General features: G+C 53.2%; 5 protein-coding genes across 5 annotated transcripts; 3 read left to right on the top strand and 2 right to left on the bottom strand.

Moving 5' to 3' along the window:
* Positions 1-274: 274 nt before the first annotated feature.
* On the bottom strand, positions 275-2,165 carry BDZ99DRAFT_569263 (uncharacterized protein). The gene has a single exon (XM_033727862.1). It carries the CDS (start codon positions 2,154-2,156, stop codon positions 525-527), a length of 1,632 nt encoding a protein of 543 aa, XP_033579578.1. The 5' UTR covers positions 2,157-2,165; the 3' UTR covers positions 275-524.
* A 170-nt stretch (positions 2,166-2,335) lies between these two features.
* Positions 2,336-4,672, bottom strand: BDZ99DRAFT_270146 (uncharacterized protein). The gene has a single exon (XM_033713885.1). The coding sequence runs from the start codon at positions 4,627-4,629 to the stop codon at positions 2,539-2,541; it is 2,091 nt and encodes a 696-aa protein (XP_033579579.1). The 5' UTR covers positions 4,630-4,672; the 3' UTR covers positions 2,336-2,538.
* A 2,143-nt stretch (positions 4,673-6,815) lies between these two features.
* BDZ99DRAFT_569265 (uncharacterized protein) lies at positions 6,816-10,004 on the top strand (the record flags this gene model as incomplete). The annotated part of the gene is made up of 3 exons (XM_033727863.1): positions 6,816-6,829; positions 6,878-7,014; positions 7,072-10,004. The coding sequence occupies 3 exons, from the start codon at positions 6,816-6,818 to the stop codon at positions 9,801-9,803; spliced, it is 2,883 nt and encodes a 960-aa protein (XP_033579580.1). The 3' UTR covers positions 9,804-10,004.
* A 169-nt stretch (positions 10,005-10,173) lies between these two features.
* BDZ99DRAFT_439868 (uncharacterized protein) lies at positions 10,174-12,817 on the top strand. The gene is made up of 3 exons (XM_033717680.1): positions 10,174-10,663; positions 10,736-11,522; positions 11,577-12,817. Exons 1-3 carry the CDS (start codon positions 10,327-10,329, stop codon positions 12,475-12,477), a joined length of 2,025 nt encoding a protein of 674 aa, XP_033579581.1. The 5' UTR covers positions 10,174-10,326; the 3' UTR covers positions 12,478-12,817.
* A 509-nt stretch (positions 12,818-13,326) lies between these two features.
* Positions 13,327-15,578, top strand: BDZ99DRAFT_461275 (terpenoid cyclases/Protein prenyltransferase). Its single transcript, XM_033719588.1, has 5 exons — positions 13,327-13,915; positions 14,083-14,238; positions 14,289-14,870; positions 14,948-15,239; positions 15,297-15,578. Exons 1-4 carry the CDS (start codon positions 13,467-13,469, stop codon positions 15,207-15,209), a joined length of 1,449 nt encoding a protein of 482 aa, XP_033579582.1. The 5' UTR covers positions 13,327-13,466; the 3' UTR covers positions 15,210-15,239; positions 15,297-15,578.
* Positions 15,579-18,145: the final 2,567 nt, after the last annotated feature.

An 18,145-nucleotide genomic window follows, 5' to 3' on the forward strand; every position in this document is an offset into this window, starting at 1 on the left:
AGGCATTCACCGAAGGCTCCTCCGGGCGTGCGCTGCTGCTCCATGGTTCGCCGGCGAAGGGCCCTTGGGCCAAAGCACTGGCCGCAAAGGAGCCCATGGCACCGTCATTCGCGGAAGAAACGACGGCCAGGAGTCGAGCTTGGTCGGGCGAGGTAAGGATGCGAGGTCGAATTTAAAATGTGGAGAAGACGGTGCCAGGCACGCTCTGCCTTCCCCGCCTCTTCCTCCACCACCACGCCACCAGATCTGCGGAGGGTGCGCCTTCACGGCACCGTCACCCATCGTGCCATCCTTCGCCTATGGCGGCACCGGGACGGAAATGCTGCGCTTTTGGGTATTGCATCCTGCATTGCATACGGGTTGATATCCTGCTATTTACTACCCTACCAACTAGCTACTTCGAATGGTCCCTCAGAGACGGAATACTACCTCGTCGTTGCCACTTCTCCCTTGTTCGGAATGTTGAAGATGCTATGAAGCTCCTCTCGCGGCGCTAAATGAGCGTACAAATTTGCTTGCGCTGGTCACGGGCCGTGTTCAAGGAAGTTCCTCCGCTTGTACGAGACCGTAGGCCCGGGTGCTGGTTCCAGCGGATCGAACAGAGTCTCCTCTCTCACCATATCCTCGCCATTCGAGTACCTCGTACTGGCCACAGTATGAACAACTCGCAGAGCCACCCCAAACCACTCGCACTCGTCCGCCAGTGCTGGTATTCCCACCAGACTTCTCTGCGCAGAACCCCACTCTCCCATCTTCATCGTGATCGATAGAAGCGAGGAATTGATATCTCGAGACTTCCTGATGTATTCGGAGAGATGCCTATGGAAGTTATGCACTATGTAATTGTCAAATTTCGTAAATCTGTCCTCCGTGTAGCTCAGAGAGAGATCTTCCAGGTTTGTTGGCAGGCACTCAGCGAGTATCGTCGTTTCTTGATAGCGAAGCGCATGGCTTCCTAGGAGCATGATCAGGGGAACATCAAGCTTCTTCAGCCTTGTGAATCCCCGCAGCGAGCCAAAATGTGCATCAAATGCTGCCCAGTGTAGTTTTTGATGTCGTTGGGTGGGGGGCAGCCACTGAATCTGGATTTCGTCGTCCGGCATATAAGGCGTGACAAACAGAGTCAAACACTCGAGCGATGGCTCCAAACGCAATAATACTTTCCAGACCTCGGAGCACTTGATATTGACAGGTACGTTATAGCGGGAGAGCGGACCCTCTGCCAGGTAGGAAAGCTCACAGGTGAGAGAGGTTAATTTCGGTGCAAGATGTAATATTCTTTCCAGAGTCAATGGCCTCACCAAGGCCTGACGGACAATCAACGACCTCAGTTTCGACGCGGGTGGCTTTGTTGCTACCCCTGGGATATCATCATAATCCGGCAATGTAATCTCCAAGGTTTCGACGCATGGGAGGTAGAAAAAGGGGACTATGGAGTAATAATCGTCCATAGTGGGCATGTATTTGCTCCTCAACTGGTTTGCATTGTGTACAATGTGTTTGATGTTTCCGAAAGGTCCCACGAAACTGGACGGCGACGTTTCCCACATTATATCGTCATTCATCGTAATCTCTACGAAGAGAGAAGAGCGCAAAAAGCCAGTGCCGAGGTTTAAATATTCCAGATTGTGAAGATGATGAAGCAAAAGTGCAACATATGCGTCTACGGCCCCTTTCGATAATTCAGTCCTCCATCGAAGTGGCTGTGGTAGATCCGCCTTGAGAACGACTTCATTAAGGCGTTTAAAGTCCTCCCAAGACGGTGGCACGTCATACGAGTAGCTCCGGAGACTCTTAACAGCGACACCGTTGTTCATTTGGTATCGTTCCACGTCACTGAATGTCTCGTCAAAGGTGAATTGAATGCTCCGGACCAGGCTAGCCAGTTCAGCACGACCCAAAATCGACATCAGCAAGCGGAATGGTCCCGATGTTTCCTTTTGTAATAGCCTAGCCAGGCCTTCATCGGCTATTGCGTCTCTTGACTCTGTTTGAGTCAGATCGCGCCAGGAGAGTTGGATATTGCGGTAGAGCGCTGGCTCTGTTAGATCGCGGAGGGGCTTGCAGACCAGATTGAGAGAATAGAGGTCAGGTGTTCGGAGGAACTTTAAGATGTGCAAATATATGTCGACTGGTATCGTCGATAAGCTCGCCATAGCTGCTGTATTCTGGAGAAAGGAGAGATGAGCAAGGAGTTGGTGGAAAGGCTGCAGGTGAGGTCTTGGGCGCTTAGACCAGATGCCAAGCCTGTCTTCCCATTGGTCAATTCGTCTTAGCTATTCTTGACGGTTTCTTGAAGCATCCGGGATAGTGGTACGAGCTTCACGTAGATAATAGTTACTCCGAACTAGAGCCATAAGAACACGCATGCTTAACATGATCTATCAAAACCGAAAAAAGTACAAATTGGTATCATTCGTAAAGCCATTCCAACACCAGACCTAACACCAAAACACATAGCTCCCTCCACGCAGAATCATCACATCATGAAACTCATCCCAGACCTGATACACTCTCACATACGCCATGAAACCGCACTCAATGACCCCACGTCACAGAAAACCCAACGTCCCGACGAATGACCTTGCCCAGCTTCTCATCTCTCCTGACATCCTCTCCAGAAATTACACTGAATAGCCTCCTCACAACTGCCTCGAACCCAATCACCTCGCCGTCTGGCCCCGGGTCCACATCACCTCGGTCGATTTCTTTCCCTGTCGTCCGCTCGTACTCCTTAATATCCGACAACGTCAACAATTGACAGAAGGCGGCTGCCAACACTAAGTACTGCTCCGTCATTGTAACATCGTATCCCCAGTTCGAGTACACCGCGCCTAAGAACTTCTTCCGGTCCGGTATGGTCTCCAAGAGTGCGTTGTTGATGCTAGAAGGAGAGGCGGGGGCGAAAGATGTTGGCTTGCGTTTGTGAATTTGGAAGAGAATATCAAGAGTCTTGTAATGCGTTCTTGTCCATGGCTGAACCCGGGGAAGAGGGGAGAATCTAAGAATCATCGGATGTGAGGGTGGGGAAGCAGCCGGGGTTACAGCGGTCCACAAAGTAGTAGTCAGGCGGGAGAAGAGTCCGGTTTTTGCGATCGAGGGACCGGTTGAACTTGATGCCGAGGGAGCAGTCCTAGATACTCTCGGTTCTAGAACCGTAGTTTTAGCAACCCTTTTTCGAGGAGATTGAGTGTTTGAACCATCGAAAAGCGGTGAGTACGCGCGCTTTGGGCTTAGGACGCTTCGTTTGGAGCCTCCGTCATTCAAGACCTCAGGCGGCGAAGACGGTAAAAAGGATACGCTCGGCGCAAATCGTTGCGAGTGTTCGGTAACTTCCTTGATCTCATGGAGAGTACGGCTGTGTGGCTCATACGATCGTGCCTCCGTCTCCGCTCTCAACTGACGAATATCGGATAGTGTGCTACTCTTTCCGTCCACACCAATAGAGCTCCGTGTATTTCGAGAGCTTGCTAGGCTACTTCGAAGACCTCTCTCTGATTCCAGATCCTCTGATCTGAGTTGTTGCTTTAGTGGGCTACCTTTATAAGGCGCGGCTTGGAGCTGTGCGATTCTCGGTGGGACCTTTTGAGCAGGAGAGTTACGGTCGGGAGTCAAGACTGAGCTTTCTTTTGCAGGGCTGCTGTCGCCACCAAGAAGCATGGTGAGATCCAATTTGCTAGTCTGTTCCTCTAGCGATGTCGTTTTGTTGTAGACGGCAGGGAGATTGTTCTCCCAGAACATTCCTGTGTCGTCGCTGCTCTCGCCCTCTTCTTGCTCGTCATACTCTACAATGGGCAAGAACTCCTGTGCCCTTTCTTTGCCCTTGCTCGATCGCGTAGAGGATGTCTGGTCAGCATGCGACACCCGAGGGGCAGTAATCTCTTCCATTTCGACTTCCATTTCGTCGCTGTAATGAAAGTCGCTCGAGCTCTTTCTACGCCAGGTCTTTGGTATTTTTCCACGGGCAGGCGGGAGGGCATTTTCATCAGCAAAAAGCTGATCCTGGAAGTTTGGTTCCTTGTGCGTGACCGTTCGTGCCTTTGGCAATGTCGGTAGATCAGACGAGCGGCTTGCTTCCTCTTGCCATATATCCGACTGGCCATCCTCGTTGACTCCTTCATCTACGGCATTCGCTTCGGGAGACTCGGGATGGGCTGCATCCATGGAGTCCAAGTATTGATGTAGTCTCTGGCCGTGCGGGTCAATGGATTTGACCACTGGAGGCGTATCTACCCGCCAACTCATTTCGTCTTCGCTTCTAGCTGGGCTTGCGAGATGAGTCTTCTCTGCGCGAGCTGCTATATCAGGATATGTGACTTCCGGACTTGCGACTTTCGAAGAGGGCATGGATAGCGAATACTGATCCCTCTCATCTGGAGTAGGAAGACGAGGGTCAAGCCTCTGAGCAGGTCTCGGTTTCAGGCTAGAGCTTCCAAAGACATTTTGTTCGGCGATTGTGACTTGGGGGACTTTAAAGCTGCTCGCTGAAGCTGGTGATGACTTGTTCTCCAATTCTTGAGACATCTTGGCAATCTGTTCTCCAAGACGAAAGTCGGCCCGCAACTCTCGCCTTGTCCCCTCACCAAAACCGTTGAACAGGTTATCTAGGTGATTGTTTTTTTTCTCCATAGGGGCGTCGGAGGAATCCTTTGCTGATGGCTCTTGAGCCGGGTCAACAAGCCCCTGTAGGGCAAATCCAGCCTTGACTGCTCTTGCAAGCTTTGGTGTTGGCGTCTTCCTAGGGGAGGATTGTGAAATTTCGATGCGCGGTGGGACCGATGGCGACTTGATAGCCATAGCTGGGGTGGCTCCTCGAGACTTAGCGACAACTCGTGGAGGAGATTCTATATGCGAAGGGGTGAGTCCGGTGGAAGATATGTATGGAATCGAAACTTGTGAGGGCTCTTCGTAGGACTTGCGGTCGGACCCCTGCAATGGTGTATTTAAGAATCGTCTTTTCCCAATTGCACTCTGCGCCATTCTCGACGTCAATTTGCCGACTCGCTCGGTGCTCATAGCTTGGTAGCTAGGCAGGGAGTCAATGGAGACCATCGTGAAGTTTTCGCTCTCCATTATAGTAGTGTTTCCGTCAAATCCAGCGAGAGTGTGATCCACATGTTCGAATTCGTAAACAGCATCTTGATCTTCGTCTTCCTTCCCATCGTCCATATCATCGCTCTCGGCTTCCGTTTCGATTTGGATGGGCTGTTCTTTGCTTTCTTCATGTTGTGGATCCTGTGACACCATTCCCCTCCACATATCGGCATCATTTCCATCGTCAGATCCCGAAGGCGTATCTCCGTGGTCACTTCCAGAAGATAAGGACGTGGGTTTGTATTTCGATCCGCTTTCAGATGCAGAGGTCGGCTGGTAGAGCGACCCGGTCCCAGATGCACTCATCAGCTTGTATTGCGAATCGGTCTCAGATGCCGTCGTCAGCTTGTGCCTTGATCCAGTATCAGAATGCGATGTCGTTACATAATCTGATCTGCCTTCAGACATGTACGGCGAGTCGCCTTCGCTCTCAGAGGCTGTTGTCGTCGATATCTGCGACCCACTCTCAGATGTAGTAGTAGGCTTGTAACTGTTGTGTGAACCACCCAGTCGGACAGGGGTGCCCTTGCGAACTTTGACTGATTTAGGGGCAACTGAAGGCGTTCCTATAGTCTTCGGCAGTGTCAACGAAGTTGTATCTTCGTGTTGGCCGCCGAATCTTACGGGCGTTCCGCGCCTGACCAGGCGTTGGCTGGGACGATGTTCCTGAGTTGGTTCCGGAGTTCCCAGTTCTGATGAAGAAAAACGAACAGGGACTGTTCTGGTCCTTGCTGACTGCGGGCGTCTGATGTCCACATATCCTTCGTCTTGTGACTCGTCTTGTGTATGGTCGCCCGTTGTTTCCGCACTTGACACATCCACCTCAGGCTGAATGCTCTTCTTCGGTCTTCCCCGTCGTTTCTTAGGCTCCTCCGCGATGTTTTCAGTTGAGATATCAGCGATGCTCATATCCGCGACGCCAATGGTTGATTTCCTCGCCTTAGGCTTCTTCCAAACTGGTGTCGCACTCCGCTTTGGTTTCATAGGAGATGAGCCGATTGACTTCTTCGGTCGGCCGGGGCCTCTTCGCCGAGTAGGAGACGACGCACCGGCATCCTTCAGAGGAACGGTGGTAGTTCTCGCGCGTGCTGTTCGTCCACGACTGGGCGAGCCATATCCAACGTTCTCTGAATCCGACTCCAGCTCTGGCACTGCCTCCACAGTGACCTTGACCTTCCATGGGCTGGCTCCTCCGCCTGATTTGCCGGTGCTCATAATCATGGACTTCGAAGGCGAGGTAAAGGTCGTGTTCATTGTTTGTGTCTGTTTATTGGGAGAGCCTGCTCGGAGGGGCGTCTTGCGCAACGGCTGTTTCGAAGTCGCGCGAGTTCTCGTCGGTCGCCTTGACTCGGTCCATGAGAGTGCAAGAGGGTCTGGGGATGATTCTGCATAGCTGTCGACGTCGAATTCGTCGTCCGAGACGGCGGGGACTCCGGACGCCATCCTAGCAGACTTGCGGGCGCAATAATTGGAGTGTCAGAAGGGCTTTAGCAAAAGGACGTGCTGCTGTCGAGATACCAGTGTTATAAGATGCAAAATAGAAAACATGTGCAATGAATGGACGAAGGGTGTTGATGGTGGGCTTGCATTCTTGTGGTGGAGTCTCCATTCACTTGGCTCGTGCGAATCTGCTGCCATGGCAACGAGCTCCACTTTATTCGCCCCGCAACGTCAAAGTAGGCATCATCATCCTCGAATCTTGACGGCACCGTGGAGAAGCGATGGGCATCAAGGGGTGAGTGCATTGGACCCAAATTGACTGTATCTTGCTAATACTTCCCAGCATATACAAAGAAATCGGGCCAGGGGAGCGAATCGCGCTCTCGAAGCTCGCTGCACAAAAGTTTGAGGAGACAGGGCGGCCGTTGCGCATTGCTATCGACATCTCCATATGGCTCTTTCAGATTCAATCGAGCAAAGGTAGTGTTTCTACTTTTATGCGAAGTTCTCAATGCTAATATTGCGCGATGCGACTAGGTGGCACAAACCCAGCTCTGCGAACCTTTTACTACCGTCTATTACGCCTCATATCACATTGTATACACCCGATATTCGTATTTGACGGCCCAAATAAGCCCCCATTCAAGAGAAATAAGCACACTGGCCACAATGTCGCGTCAGTCCCGGAGTTCCTTGCGAAGCAACTGCTCAAGCAGTTTGGCTTTCCCATGCATCTTGCGCCGGGAGAGGCCGAGGCGGAGTGTGCGTTACTCCAGCGCGAAGGCATAGTGGATGCTGTTCTCAGTGAGGATGTGGATACACTCATGTTTGGGAGTGGCTTGACTTTGCGCAACTGGTCAGCGGAGGCCAAGAGCAGCAAAGTGCCGACCCACGTTAACATTTACGACGCGGACAAGACCAAAAATGGAAAGTCTGGGCTTGATTGTGAGGGAATGATACTCGTTGCGCTTATGAGTGGGGGAGACTATATTCCTGAAGGCATACCGAATTGTGGCCCAAAGACGGCCTGCGAGGCAGCAAGAGCTGGCTTTGGGAAAGATCTTTGCAATATCCGTAAAGGAGACACGAAAAGCTTCCAGGACTGGAGAGAACGACTAGCTCACGAACTGCACACAAATGAGAGTAAACTGTTCACCCGAAAGCACTCTAAGCTGGTTATCCCGGAAGACTTTCCTAGGACGGACATTCTTAAATACTACACTCATCCAGCCATTTCTACAATGGCAGCATTGGATAAGTTGCGCGGAAGCCTAAAATGGGACCAGGATCTTGATTTTCCAGGACTACGCGAGTTTACTGGGGATGCTTTCGATTGGGTTAAATTGGGTGGAGCAAAGAAATTCGTTCGCAACTTGGCTCCCGCTCTCCTTGTCCGGCATCTCCGTTTGAGAGGGCAGGAGGGCGACTCCAGGCCTGATGATCCGGAGGCCATAGAGAAGGAAGAAGCTAAGCTTGTCAAGAGCATTCATGGAAAGAGGAATCACCCCACAACGGATAATTGTACCGAACTACGTATCGCCTTCACGCCAATTGAGCTCGTAGATATCGACCTAGAAAATGAAGACCCTGACGATGAGCTACTCGAAGACGATTCCGAAGATGAAGTGCTTCCTGGAACGGATGCCGGTGATGGGGAAGAAGCGAGTGCACCCAAAAAGCGAGGGCCGTCATTATATGATCCCACCAAGATCGAGAAAGTGTGGATTTTGGAAACTTTTGTACGCGTTGGCGTCCCTCTCAAAGTTCAAGACTGGGAAGAAGGCGTCCGGAAACCCAAGAAGGCGGCGGCGCCTAAAGTATCACTGAAACCAAAGGCAACTGGAGCCAAGGGTAGAAAGGCGAAAGAGGGCGGAATGCCCAAAGGCGCCCTGCATAAGTTCACCAAAGTTACTAAACCTGGAATTTCTGCATCTCAAAGCAGGACTAAAGCTCAAGGTGATGAAGTAACTATTCCCGAGACCACATTGTTGTCGACGAGGGCATCTCAACCTCCTCCGTCGTCGTTTCGGATGCCTCTACTTCATCTAGAGTCCCCAATCCGCAGCCAAAGAACGATTGCAAATCTTCTCTCGTCTCCAGTAACTCAACTCCCTCGAGCCACGTCATCCCAAACTACTATCGAGGAGCCGCTTCCTGCTAGTTTGGAGGATCTTCCTCCCACTGTGACGAAGCGACGGCGCCGAGATCCACTACAACGATCTCAAACTATGCGGACATACACCTCTTCGTCCCCATGCCGGCCCTCAACACCGGAACTGTCCTTCGCTAGACATGATCTGGATTCGTTAAGCTCCCCAGTTCTGCCATCGCCCTCTGACCTCGGACTAAAGAAACCAAGAACGAGAATGACAACTGCCGCTCCACCTAGGCCTAGAACTCCAACCCGAACTCAGCGCCAAACAGCTTTGCTTTGCCTATCATCCACTTCACACCGAAATCGACCGACGACACTGGAAGAATCTTTCTCTCGAGCGTCACAAAGCGTGACACCAACCGCCAATCGTTTCATCAACAGAGCTATCAATTCTCCAATACTAGAACCTACCATTGAAGCCGTCGAGCAAGTCAATCTCTGTGCATCATCGCCACCTCCTGCGCCCGTTCAGCTTCAATCAACGGCAGTCCTAAAAACTAGACCATCTCGCCGCACAAAACCAAAAACCCAACCAACCACTCGACCAGCTCTGCGATCCATATCGTCCAACGCCTCCCAGCGCCCAACACGCTCCGCAGCCAAAAAATCAAACTCCTCAGTACCGGTCCGCCGCTCACCGCGACGATCAACAAGCAACCCGAACTTGCCAATTGAAGAAGTAAACCTTACGGGCTCGCCACCTCGCGATAACACTGCCTTAATACCACGTTCCACAAAAGCTCCCGCAGCCGAGATCGAAGCAGTTGATCTTACGTCCTCGCCAGGAAAGACTCCTGCTGCTCCCACTGCTGCGTTCCCGAAACCCAGCCCGAAGCCTCAAATATCGCTGTTCCCACGTCGTTCGCCCCGTGTTCATGCACCATCGCGCTCGGCTCTAAAACAGCAGGTGGTTAGGAAACGTGCTATACGCATTCGCGATAGCTTCGGTGGTGGATGGGACTATGTGGACGCCAGGGATGTCGGGCTAGAGTCTTCGCCTGTGGCTCCGTCCGTCCCCACTGGGCTGTCAGTTGTCAGTAAGAAGGTGGAGGGGAAGAGGCCGAAGGTATGGCGGGAGAGTTTGATAGAGAGCGTCGACTTGACGGGGACATAAATGCGTCTGGACGGGCTTGTCCACTACAATTACCTTTGCATGGACTGGATTGGCGCTCTGATTTATAGGTAGGATAGTGAAGGCGTTACCGTTCCTTGCTGTTTGATAGTGATGTAGAGGCTGTACAAAACTGAGCATTGTTACCATAAGTAAGCTTAAAAATTAAACGCATTCACGAATACGCTGCGGTTAGTCTTTCCGTAATCTCGCTGTTCAAGAAGTGAGGCTCGAAAGGCTGGTTGGCACGTCACGTGTGATACCTAAGACCGACCTTAAGCCCGTTGTCTTGGCGTTTAGTCGCAGCTGTGGGCAGGGCGGCTTCTCCCCTCAGCTTTTTAACCCGTTCACCACCCACAATACCCACAATACACTCCGACTTTGCGTGTCAATGATGCCCCCTCCTTAGATATTTCAACTGTACCCAACATCCCTCCTCATAGCTTGTACACTCCTCCACCCGCGCAGCGCGCAATACCTACAAGCCTCTCCACCAGACCACTCTCCTCTGCTCCACACCAGCACGATGCCTCCAGCGCGCGCCTCTGCTGCCCCGGTCTCCGACCGCCGTCAATCAGCGCGTCAACCGCGTTCGAGCATCGCTCGCCCGCAGAACTACTATGCTCGCACCTTCGCTGGCCGTCTGTCTGGCCTGGGCGACACCGAGCAGACACCTCCCGCCCCGGGCTTCCTTCCAGCCCTTACACACTTCACAGACGCCGTCGATGCCTTTCCGAAGGAGATGATCAAGCATTTCTCCATGTTCAAAGAGGTTGAGGCCAAAATACACGACCCCGCCACGCTGCTGCAGCTCTTGCTCGACGATATCGCGCAGATGCCCGTCCCGTCCCTCGCCCAGCGACGTCAGACACAACCACACGGGCTGAGCAGAGACAACAGCATGAACGGTAGCACAAATGGTTCCGTTCACACAGATGCCGGTATGCGCCACCAGCAGCTCATGGTTGAGCTCTTCCCCGAGAATTTCGACACCCTCCCTCCCCAAGAGCAGGCGGACCTGCGCCACCGACAAAAGTTCTTCCGACTGCGGGCGATCATGAGCTCCATGCTTCCTACACTCGATGAGAAGCTCGTCGTTCTTACCGCCGCAACGGGCACGAAGGACAAGGGCCTTGCCCGCATGAACAGCTCCTACCCACACATCGACAACGAGATCAGCGAGGAGGCCCGCTACGGCAATCCCAACCACTGGGCATACGCAGATAAGGAGGAAAAGAAGAAGGGTGGCACAACAATTGAGCGATCAAGGCGCGAGGTTGCATCGGCGAACAATCTGGCTGCTGCCGCTGCCGCTATCCACGAGGTGGACGCTGCTGCTCTGCGGAGTGAAGCTCGTCGCGAAGCTATGATGGCCAACAAGCGAAGCCGGAATCAGCATCTTGATTCCGATTTCGACGATTCCAGGCCTGCCAAGAAGACGCAGACAAAAGCTCGCAGAATCGCTGCTGAGGCAGCATCGGCTGCTGAACCAAGGGCATACGGACTGGGTATATCGAGCAATGGAGCTGTACAGCCGCGCAAGCAGAAGAAGACCGAGAAAGCACTGGCCGCGGCAGCTCCGACTATGGAGCGATCGATAAGTAGTGCCTTGAACGCGGCTGCAGCAGGTGGACGAGGTGGAGCAAGTCCACGGGAAACATCAATCACTGATGGGAGGAAGAAACCCAGAGCTGCTCCTGGACCAACTCATGCGAAGAAACGGTTAGCACTCCCACCGTTACCACCTGAGCCCCAGGGACTAACACATCGACTTAGTGCTGCCCTAGGCGCTCACTCACCACCTATCGCCTCGTCACCCCTCGCAGGAACCTTCGCATCATCTCGAGAAGTCATAGCTGCCGCGCAACGACCACAGTCTTCACGTGCGCGACAGAACTCAAATGCCAACTCCGTCCACTCCGCAGTCCAGGACGCTTCTCGCGGCCGCCGTCCCTCCTCCGCTCACTCGAATCGTCCGGCAGCTAATGGAAGCAACGCGATACAAGAGCTAGAGCTAGCTGCAGGTGTCAGCAAACCCGCTCTCTCCGCAAAAGAAGGATACACTCCCAACGAAGCGGCGGAAACCAACGGAGCATTTGACTCTGCGACTTTCAAGCGCGAAGAGGTGGATGTTCCTGACGCGGACACGCCCGACCTTGACCCTCCTCATCCGGCACCTGTTACAACGCGAGCTGGTCGAACCTCCAAAACCGCGACGCCCATCGGCTCAGCCTTCCCAGAGATCCCCATGGCCCGTAGTCGCAGCACTCGTGCGGCGAACAATGGCGGCTCGCACGCCTCGTCCGAAACAACCACGAGTGGGAACCCCTCGAAGCGGTCCCACAAGAAAGGCGCATCGATATCGCAAACTTCTCTTCCTGCTGCTAAGGACTCTATCGAGATAGACGATGAGACAGCGTCAAGCCCGGCTGCTGAGCTTAGCGACGAGGTCGGCGAAGACGGCGACGAGCCGAGGTATTGCTACTGCAATGAAGTTAGCTACGGGGAGATGGTCGCGTGCGACAACGGAAGGTGTCCGAGAGAGTGGTTCCATCTTGGGTGTGTTAACCTGGACAAGCCGCCGAATTCACGGACCAAGTGGTATTGCAGTGATGAATGCAAGGACGCGATTGCAGCGCGGAAAGAGAAGAAGAGTCGGCCAGGCAGCAGAGCTTAGTGGTCGCCTCGGTTTTGTTGGCTTCTATAGGCGCTTGGTTTACTCGAGGAACACCGGCTGGGTTTCGTTTTCGGGGAATATATTTGATCATAATGCGAAGATGAGCAAAGGCGTTGGGAGCGCTACCTAGGAAAGGCGGCGCGGTTCACGACATGTGGCTGGCACGGTATCCTCCATCTCTATTCCATTTCCTTAACTGCATGTACTGGAGTTTCTAGTGTATCTCACTCATTCTAAGCCGAAGGATGCTGGCGGAGAAGGCGTAGCGATTGGCCCTGCGATATTTGTAACCATAGAGTTCAGCAATGAGATACTTTGAATCATATAACACTTTAGCCCTTAGTCTTGTTGAAACAGTGCCTCATCATAGAAATCCGTACACTCACTTACCGCTGCATGAGGAGCCTCATGGCATTTTCAGCATTTCGAATCAGAGAGAGGTTCCCCATTTTGGACAAGTAGTAAACTCGCGAGGCTACCTCAGACAGCGTCAGTAGGGCATACGTAGACTGGAAGTGTACTTGCTGCTCCCGGTTTCTGTTAGTACGTTGGAGCCCCACAAACCAGGGCAGGACAATGTACGGATATTTATGGGTGTACGTATATCTATGGCATAAGGTTGTGAATGGGCAGAATGGGGGAGCACTGAAGGTTAGCTCCCAGGCGTCGGCTGGATGTGCGCTAGTTCAAGGCCTGAATGAGTAGGGCGCTTTCAACGGCACTTCATCACGTAGAATTGAAATGGCATCAGTACCAGCTCGCTTTCCTGAATATACCCAAAATCTTTGGTGATTCGTGACGACGGTGAAAATCCCCATTCTGTCCGCTAAAAGATGGTGGGAACTAGAACTGGGGAACAGTACTAGCGACACCAGCGCTGCGAGCAGAAAGCGGCGTAGCACAACTACTCATTGTCCGCCAGCCACAAGCAGATGCCCATCCTCATTCCTTTGAGGAAGAAGCGTCGAGGCGTGCACTTTAGACCTGCCATGGCCACCCCGCAAGCTCCTTCCCAGTCACCCTCCGCCAGACTGCAGGAACTTCTCACCACATCACAACGAATCGAAGAGCTCTCTGATTCTGAAGGCTTCGAAGACGCAATGGAGCCCGCGTCCGCACAAGCACCGCCTTCGTTTCCGAAGCTGCAGATGTTTACTTCGCCGTTGCGGGATGAGTTGGTGACCGACAGCTCCGCGATTGAAGCCGAGACGTTGGACGACATACTGCCATTCCTTGAGGACAATCCGTACGACTTCGAGCTGAACTCCTTCGGTGTACCGAAGCTGCAGCGCGCCCAGCATGTCGCATTTCTCCGCAGAGCACTGGGCAACTATCCGGCGCAGTTTGCTGCTATGGATGCTGCCCGGCCTTGGCTTCTTTATTGGAGCTTGCAAGGCCTGACATGTCTTGGAGAGGACGTCTCCGAGTATCGCGAACGGTAGGCCAGTCTTCTATTGCTTTCTTTCAACATGCAGTATTTCATCCCTGCCCTCTCATTCCCTATATCAAGCTTGTTCAAGTTCTGCGCGTCGATTTCCATCACTCTCCAACAACGATCAGACCAGATTCATGTCCATAGAAAGAAGCTCCTAACTTTTTCAATAGTGTAACGTACACTTTCTCAGCAGCTCAGCACCCCATGGGCGGCTTCGGAGGCGGCCACGGCCAACTCCCGCATCTGGCAGGTTCATACGCCGCAGTTCTCAGCTTGGTCATCGTCGGCGGTAAAGAAGCATACGACATGATAGACCGAAAGGCCATGTAATACAGTCACATATCCTAACATCCTGACCTCTCTAACACCAGACCAGGTGGCACTATCTAGGCAACATGAAGCAACCCGACGGCGGCTTCACCATGGCTCCCGGCGGCGAAGAAGACGTCCGTGGCGCTTTCTGCGCAATGGTCATCTTGACCCTCCTCAACCTCCCTCTGGACCTCCCACCAACATCACCCGCCAAAATAAAAGGCGACGAAACGTTCCTCACCAAGCTTCCCGAATGGATATCGCGCTGCCAAACCTTCGAGGGCGGCATCGGCGCTGCCCCTACTAACGAAGCCCACGGCGGCTACGCTTTCTGTGCCCTAGGATGCCTTGCCCTCATCGGCTCTCCTAAAGAAATGCTACACAAGCATCTCGACGTCCCCGCATTGTTGTCCTGGCTTGCGAGCCGGCAAACGCAGCCAGAGGGCGGTTTCCAGGGGCGGACGAACAAGCTCGTAGATGGGTGCTACAGCCACTGGGTCGGCGGGTGCTGGGGGATCGTCGAGGCGGCCGTGCAAGGGAGTAACGATGGCGTGGGGGCGAGGCTGTGGCGGAGGGAGGACCTGGTCCGATATATTCTTGCGTGTTGCCAGGGGCAGAAGGGGGGGCTGAGAGATAAGCCTGGGAAGTGAGTCGTCCATCTTTCTCTATTTATACCCTGAGGTTCGGGGTAGCAGATGGAATGGAGCTAACGCATTCGAATAGGCACCCAGACGCCTACCACACCTGCTATAACCTCGCTGGTCTGAGCGCGGCGCAGCATCGGTACGTGTACGACTATGAGAAAAGCACTGGAGCTGCTGCTGCGCCGTTGAGTGCGGCGTTCAATTGGACGGTGGCGGACGTAGTCGAGGAGGAGGGGAAGATCTGGGACGAAGACGACACGGTCAATATTATCCACCCGGTATTTGTCGTTCCGTGGGGACAGGCGGAGGCGGTGAGAAAGTACTTTGAGGAAAAGGCTTAGTTTTGAGGAATGGGTTGTTGAGAGAGAAGGGTACTTAAAGCCTTATTCTCAAGACTGGATTACATCACTACTGACGATAGACCGTAGGACAGCAACACTAAGTAATAAAAAAGGTAGAGGGTCTCACTTTCCTGTTCACAGCTTTACAAATTGGTGACGTGCGAGGAATGATCCATCTTTTATCCAAAGCTGATGATAGGATCAATCCAAAGCCTTTCAGCGACTCGTTCTCAATGATAAGAAATAAGACATGAATCGAGTTTGCGACGAAAAACTCAATGGGCTTGAGTATGTAGAGACTTGGTTCCTAGGCATTTCCCCGCCCTGCATAAAATTCTAGTCAAAACACCTCGTCTGGTCTCATCTATCTACCTACATCAGACCAATCAGACGGCCTTGCTCTTTTTTATCTGTTTCTTAACCCCAAATCGCCAACGTGGCTTCAGCAGGGAGTGCATAATATCCGCTATATTGCTTCTGGCCGGCGGCTGCCCTTTAGCCGACCAAGTCTCCACGTTTCTTCTAATGCCTCACGACGAAAAATATGGAGAGAATCTGCTTGCATGTCATCCACTTCGTGTAGATCCTAGCAAGAGTTTGGTGTCTCCACCTCGCCGTATTAGCTTTGGAGTATGTTTGTGAAGCGGAACGTGAGAGTCGTGGTCGTGGTCGTGGGGGTTTCATATTTCTTTACCTCGCTCCTATTTCTGCAAGCGTATCTGTTTGCGAGACATGAGAGCTCCATTGCTCGGAGGACTAGTCGTGAGAGGGAATGGACAGATAGCAAGACTACGGAGGTAGGAAACGGGACTCTTGGAGTACGCGTGCTTTTCTATAGTTTGTGACTTAAATTTCCGGGCGTATGACACGCTGCTAACTAAACCGCGCAGTTAGAAAAGAGCTTCGTCCTGAATCTCCCATCCCGAACCGACCGACACGACTCGATGAGCCTTGCGGCGACTCTGAGCGACCTGCAGATTGAGTACATCGACGGGGTACCAGACGACGACGTCTTAGAGAAGGTCCTTCCACCAAACGACCACAAGACAATGGCGAAAGGCAATATCGGAAGCTGGCGGGCACACATGAACGCCCTACTTGTATGAAGTCCTACCAAAAGGCCATATGTTCAGCATAGCGCTGACAGACCCGCCGAATGGCCAAGCAAAACATATCCACAGCCCTCATCCTCGAAGACGACGCAGACTGGGACCTCCGCCTACAACCCCAGCTCTCGACCTTCGCGACCGCATCTCTCAATCTCCAAACCGCTCTCAACGACTCCACTACCACATTCCCCTCCCCATTACGCAGAGACGCAGACACCTCGACACCACACCCCGCCGCCAACTCCCGTGCCTCCATCTCCCTCACGCCTGTCCCGCGCCTTCACTCCCCAAATCCAGCCCCTACGGCCCCGACTGGGCCATCTTCTGGCTCCGCTAGTGCGGCACCCAGCTCCCCGCCCCATCGCCCTCAAGCCGCGTGGCTAGCTAAAATGACGCGACCGTTCCGGCGCCGCAGCATCTGAAGCCGCACCCGTTCGCCGCACACGACGCCATGGTGAGCTCATACCCGCCACACATGCGGGTGGTGCATCGGAGCAACAAGACCATCTGCAGCGTCGCCTACGCGGTTACGCAAGCCAGTGCGCGGAAGCTGCTGTGGGGATTTGAGATTAGGGAATTAGATCGGGGGTATGATTTCGCGCTGCGGGATTGGTGCGATGGGATTATTGGGGGGGGTTGATGAGGGGAAGAGAGGCGAGATATCGGAGAGTAGAGATGAGGTGGAGTACGGAGGTGCGGTGGAAAAGGGAAGGGGGGAGGGGGGTAGGCCGATGTGCATTACGGTGCAGTCGCCGCTTTTCAGTCACTATTTTCAGCCCAAGGCGACGTCGGGTATTGTGGGTCATGGGGGTGGGTATGTGGCGGAGGTGGAGAGTGAGTATCTGAGGTGGAGTGTGAAGATGAATCTGGGGAGGTTGGTTTGGGGGAGGGAGGTGGTGGATCAGTGGCCGGATGGGGAGGGGGAGATGGGGAAGGGGGGAATGTGAGGGCGAAGGGATTGGAGGTGAGGAAATATGAAGACGCCCGATTCGGACCATTAACCGCTCTACCAGGTTTACACACTCAGAATCAGACCCGAAGATGCTCTTCATTGTCTGTCCTCATGCCCCCTCAGAAGCCCTTCCCATCATTATCTCACACACCAAGACCATTGCACTTCCTGGCCGATTTCGAACCTCGTTCGTCTCGTTGAAAGAATGCACTACGCCAAGCGACCGCAGTGTGGGGCTCCACGTACCCTCCGCATCTATGAAGAAGTGGTTCACGCGGTTAAATCCGGGACTTTTTGTAACTGAAAAGCGGGCATTCGCTGCGGAAGCTCTCCAGCTGCCCATTCTTGGTCTTTTGGCGATGGGCTAATTTAGGGCGTCTTGCTTTTGTAACGAAAATTGATAGGAAAAAGGGACACGCGGAGGGTGACGCGGTGGTCCTCTGCGTCTAACATCCTCTGTTTCACGCGGTTAGATATGTGAAACTTTGTAACTGAACGGAACGGTCTGACTGCGGAGGCGCCTCAGCAGCTCGGAAGCTATCTTTTGGAAGGAAGCTGATTTATGCTGTGTTGCTTGTGCATAGAAAAGGGACGTGGTAATGGGGGACGCCGGGTACCCCTCTGCGTGCCCTCCGCGTCTATCAAAAATGTTCTTACGCGGTTAGATCCGTAACTCCAAGCAAAAAAAGCGGGCGAAGCCTCCACGAAAGCACCTCGGCGTCTCTTAATCCTTGCTGTACTGAGCTCGGTTTTGTCGACTCGATTCCCGATCCCTTCCTCAATCCTTTCTTTAAGCGGCCAAAATGACACCCACCCGAATGGTTTTTAGCATAGGCCCGATGATAGCTGGAGCATCTCAGCATTCATTCCACCCC

The sequence above is a fragment of the Mytilinidion resinicola genome (assembly GCF_010093595.1).
Source record: "Mytilinidion resinicola strain CBS 304.34 unplaced genomic scaffold BDZ99scaffold_6, whole genome shotgun sequence".
NCBI classification, from domain to species: domain Eukaryota; kingdom Fungi; phylum Ascomycota; class Dothideomycetes; order Mytilinidiales; family Mytilinidiaceae; genus Mytilinidion; species Mytilinidion resinicola.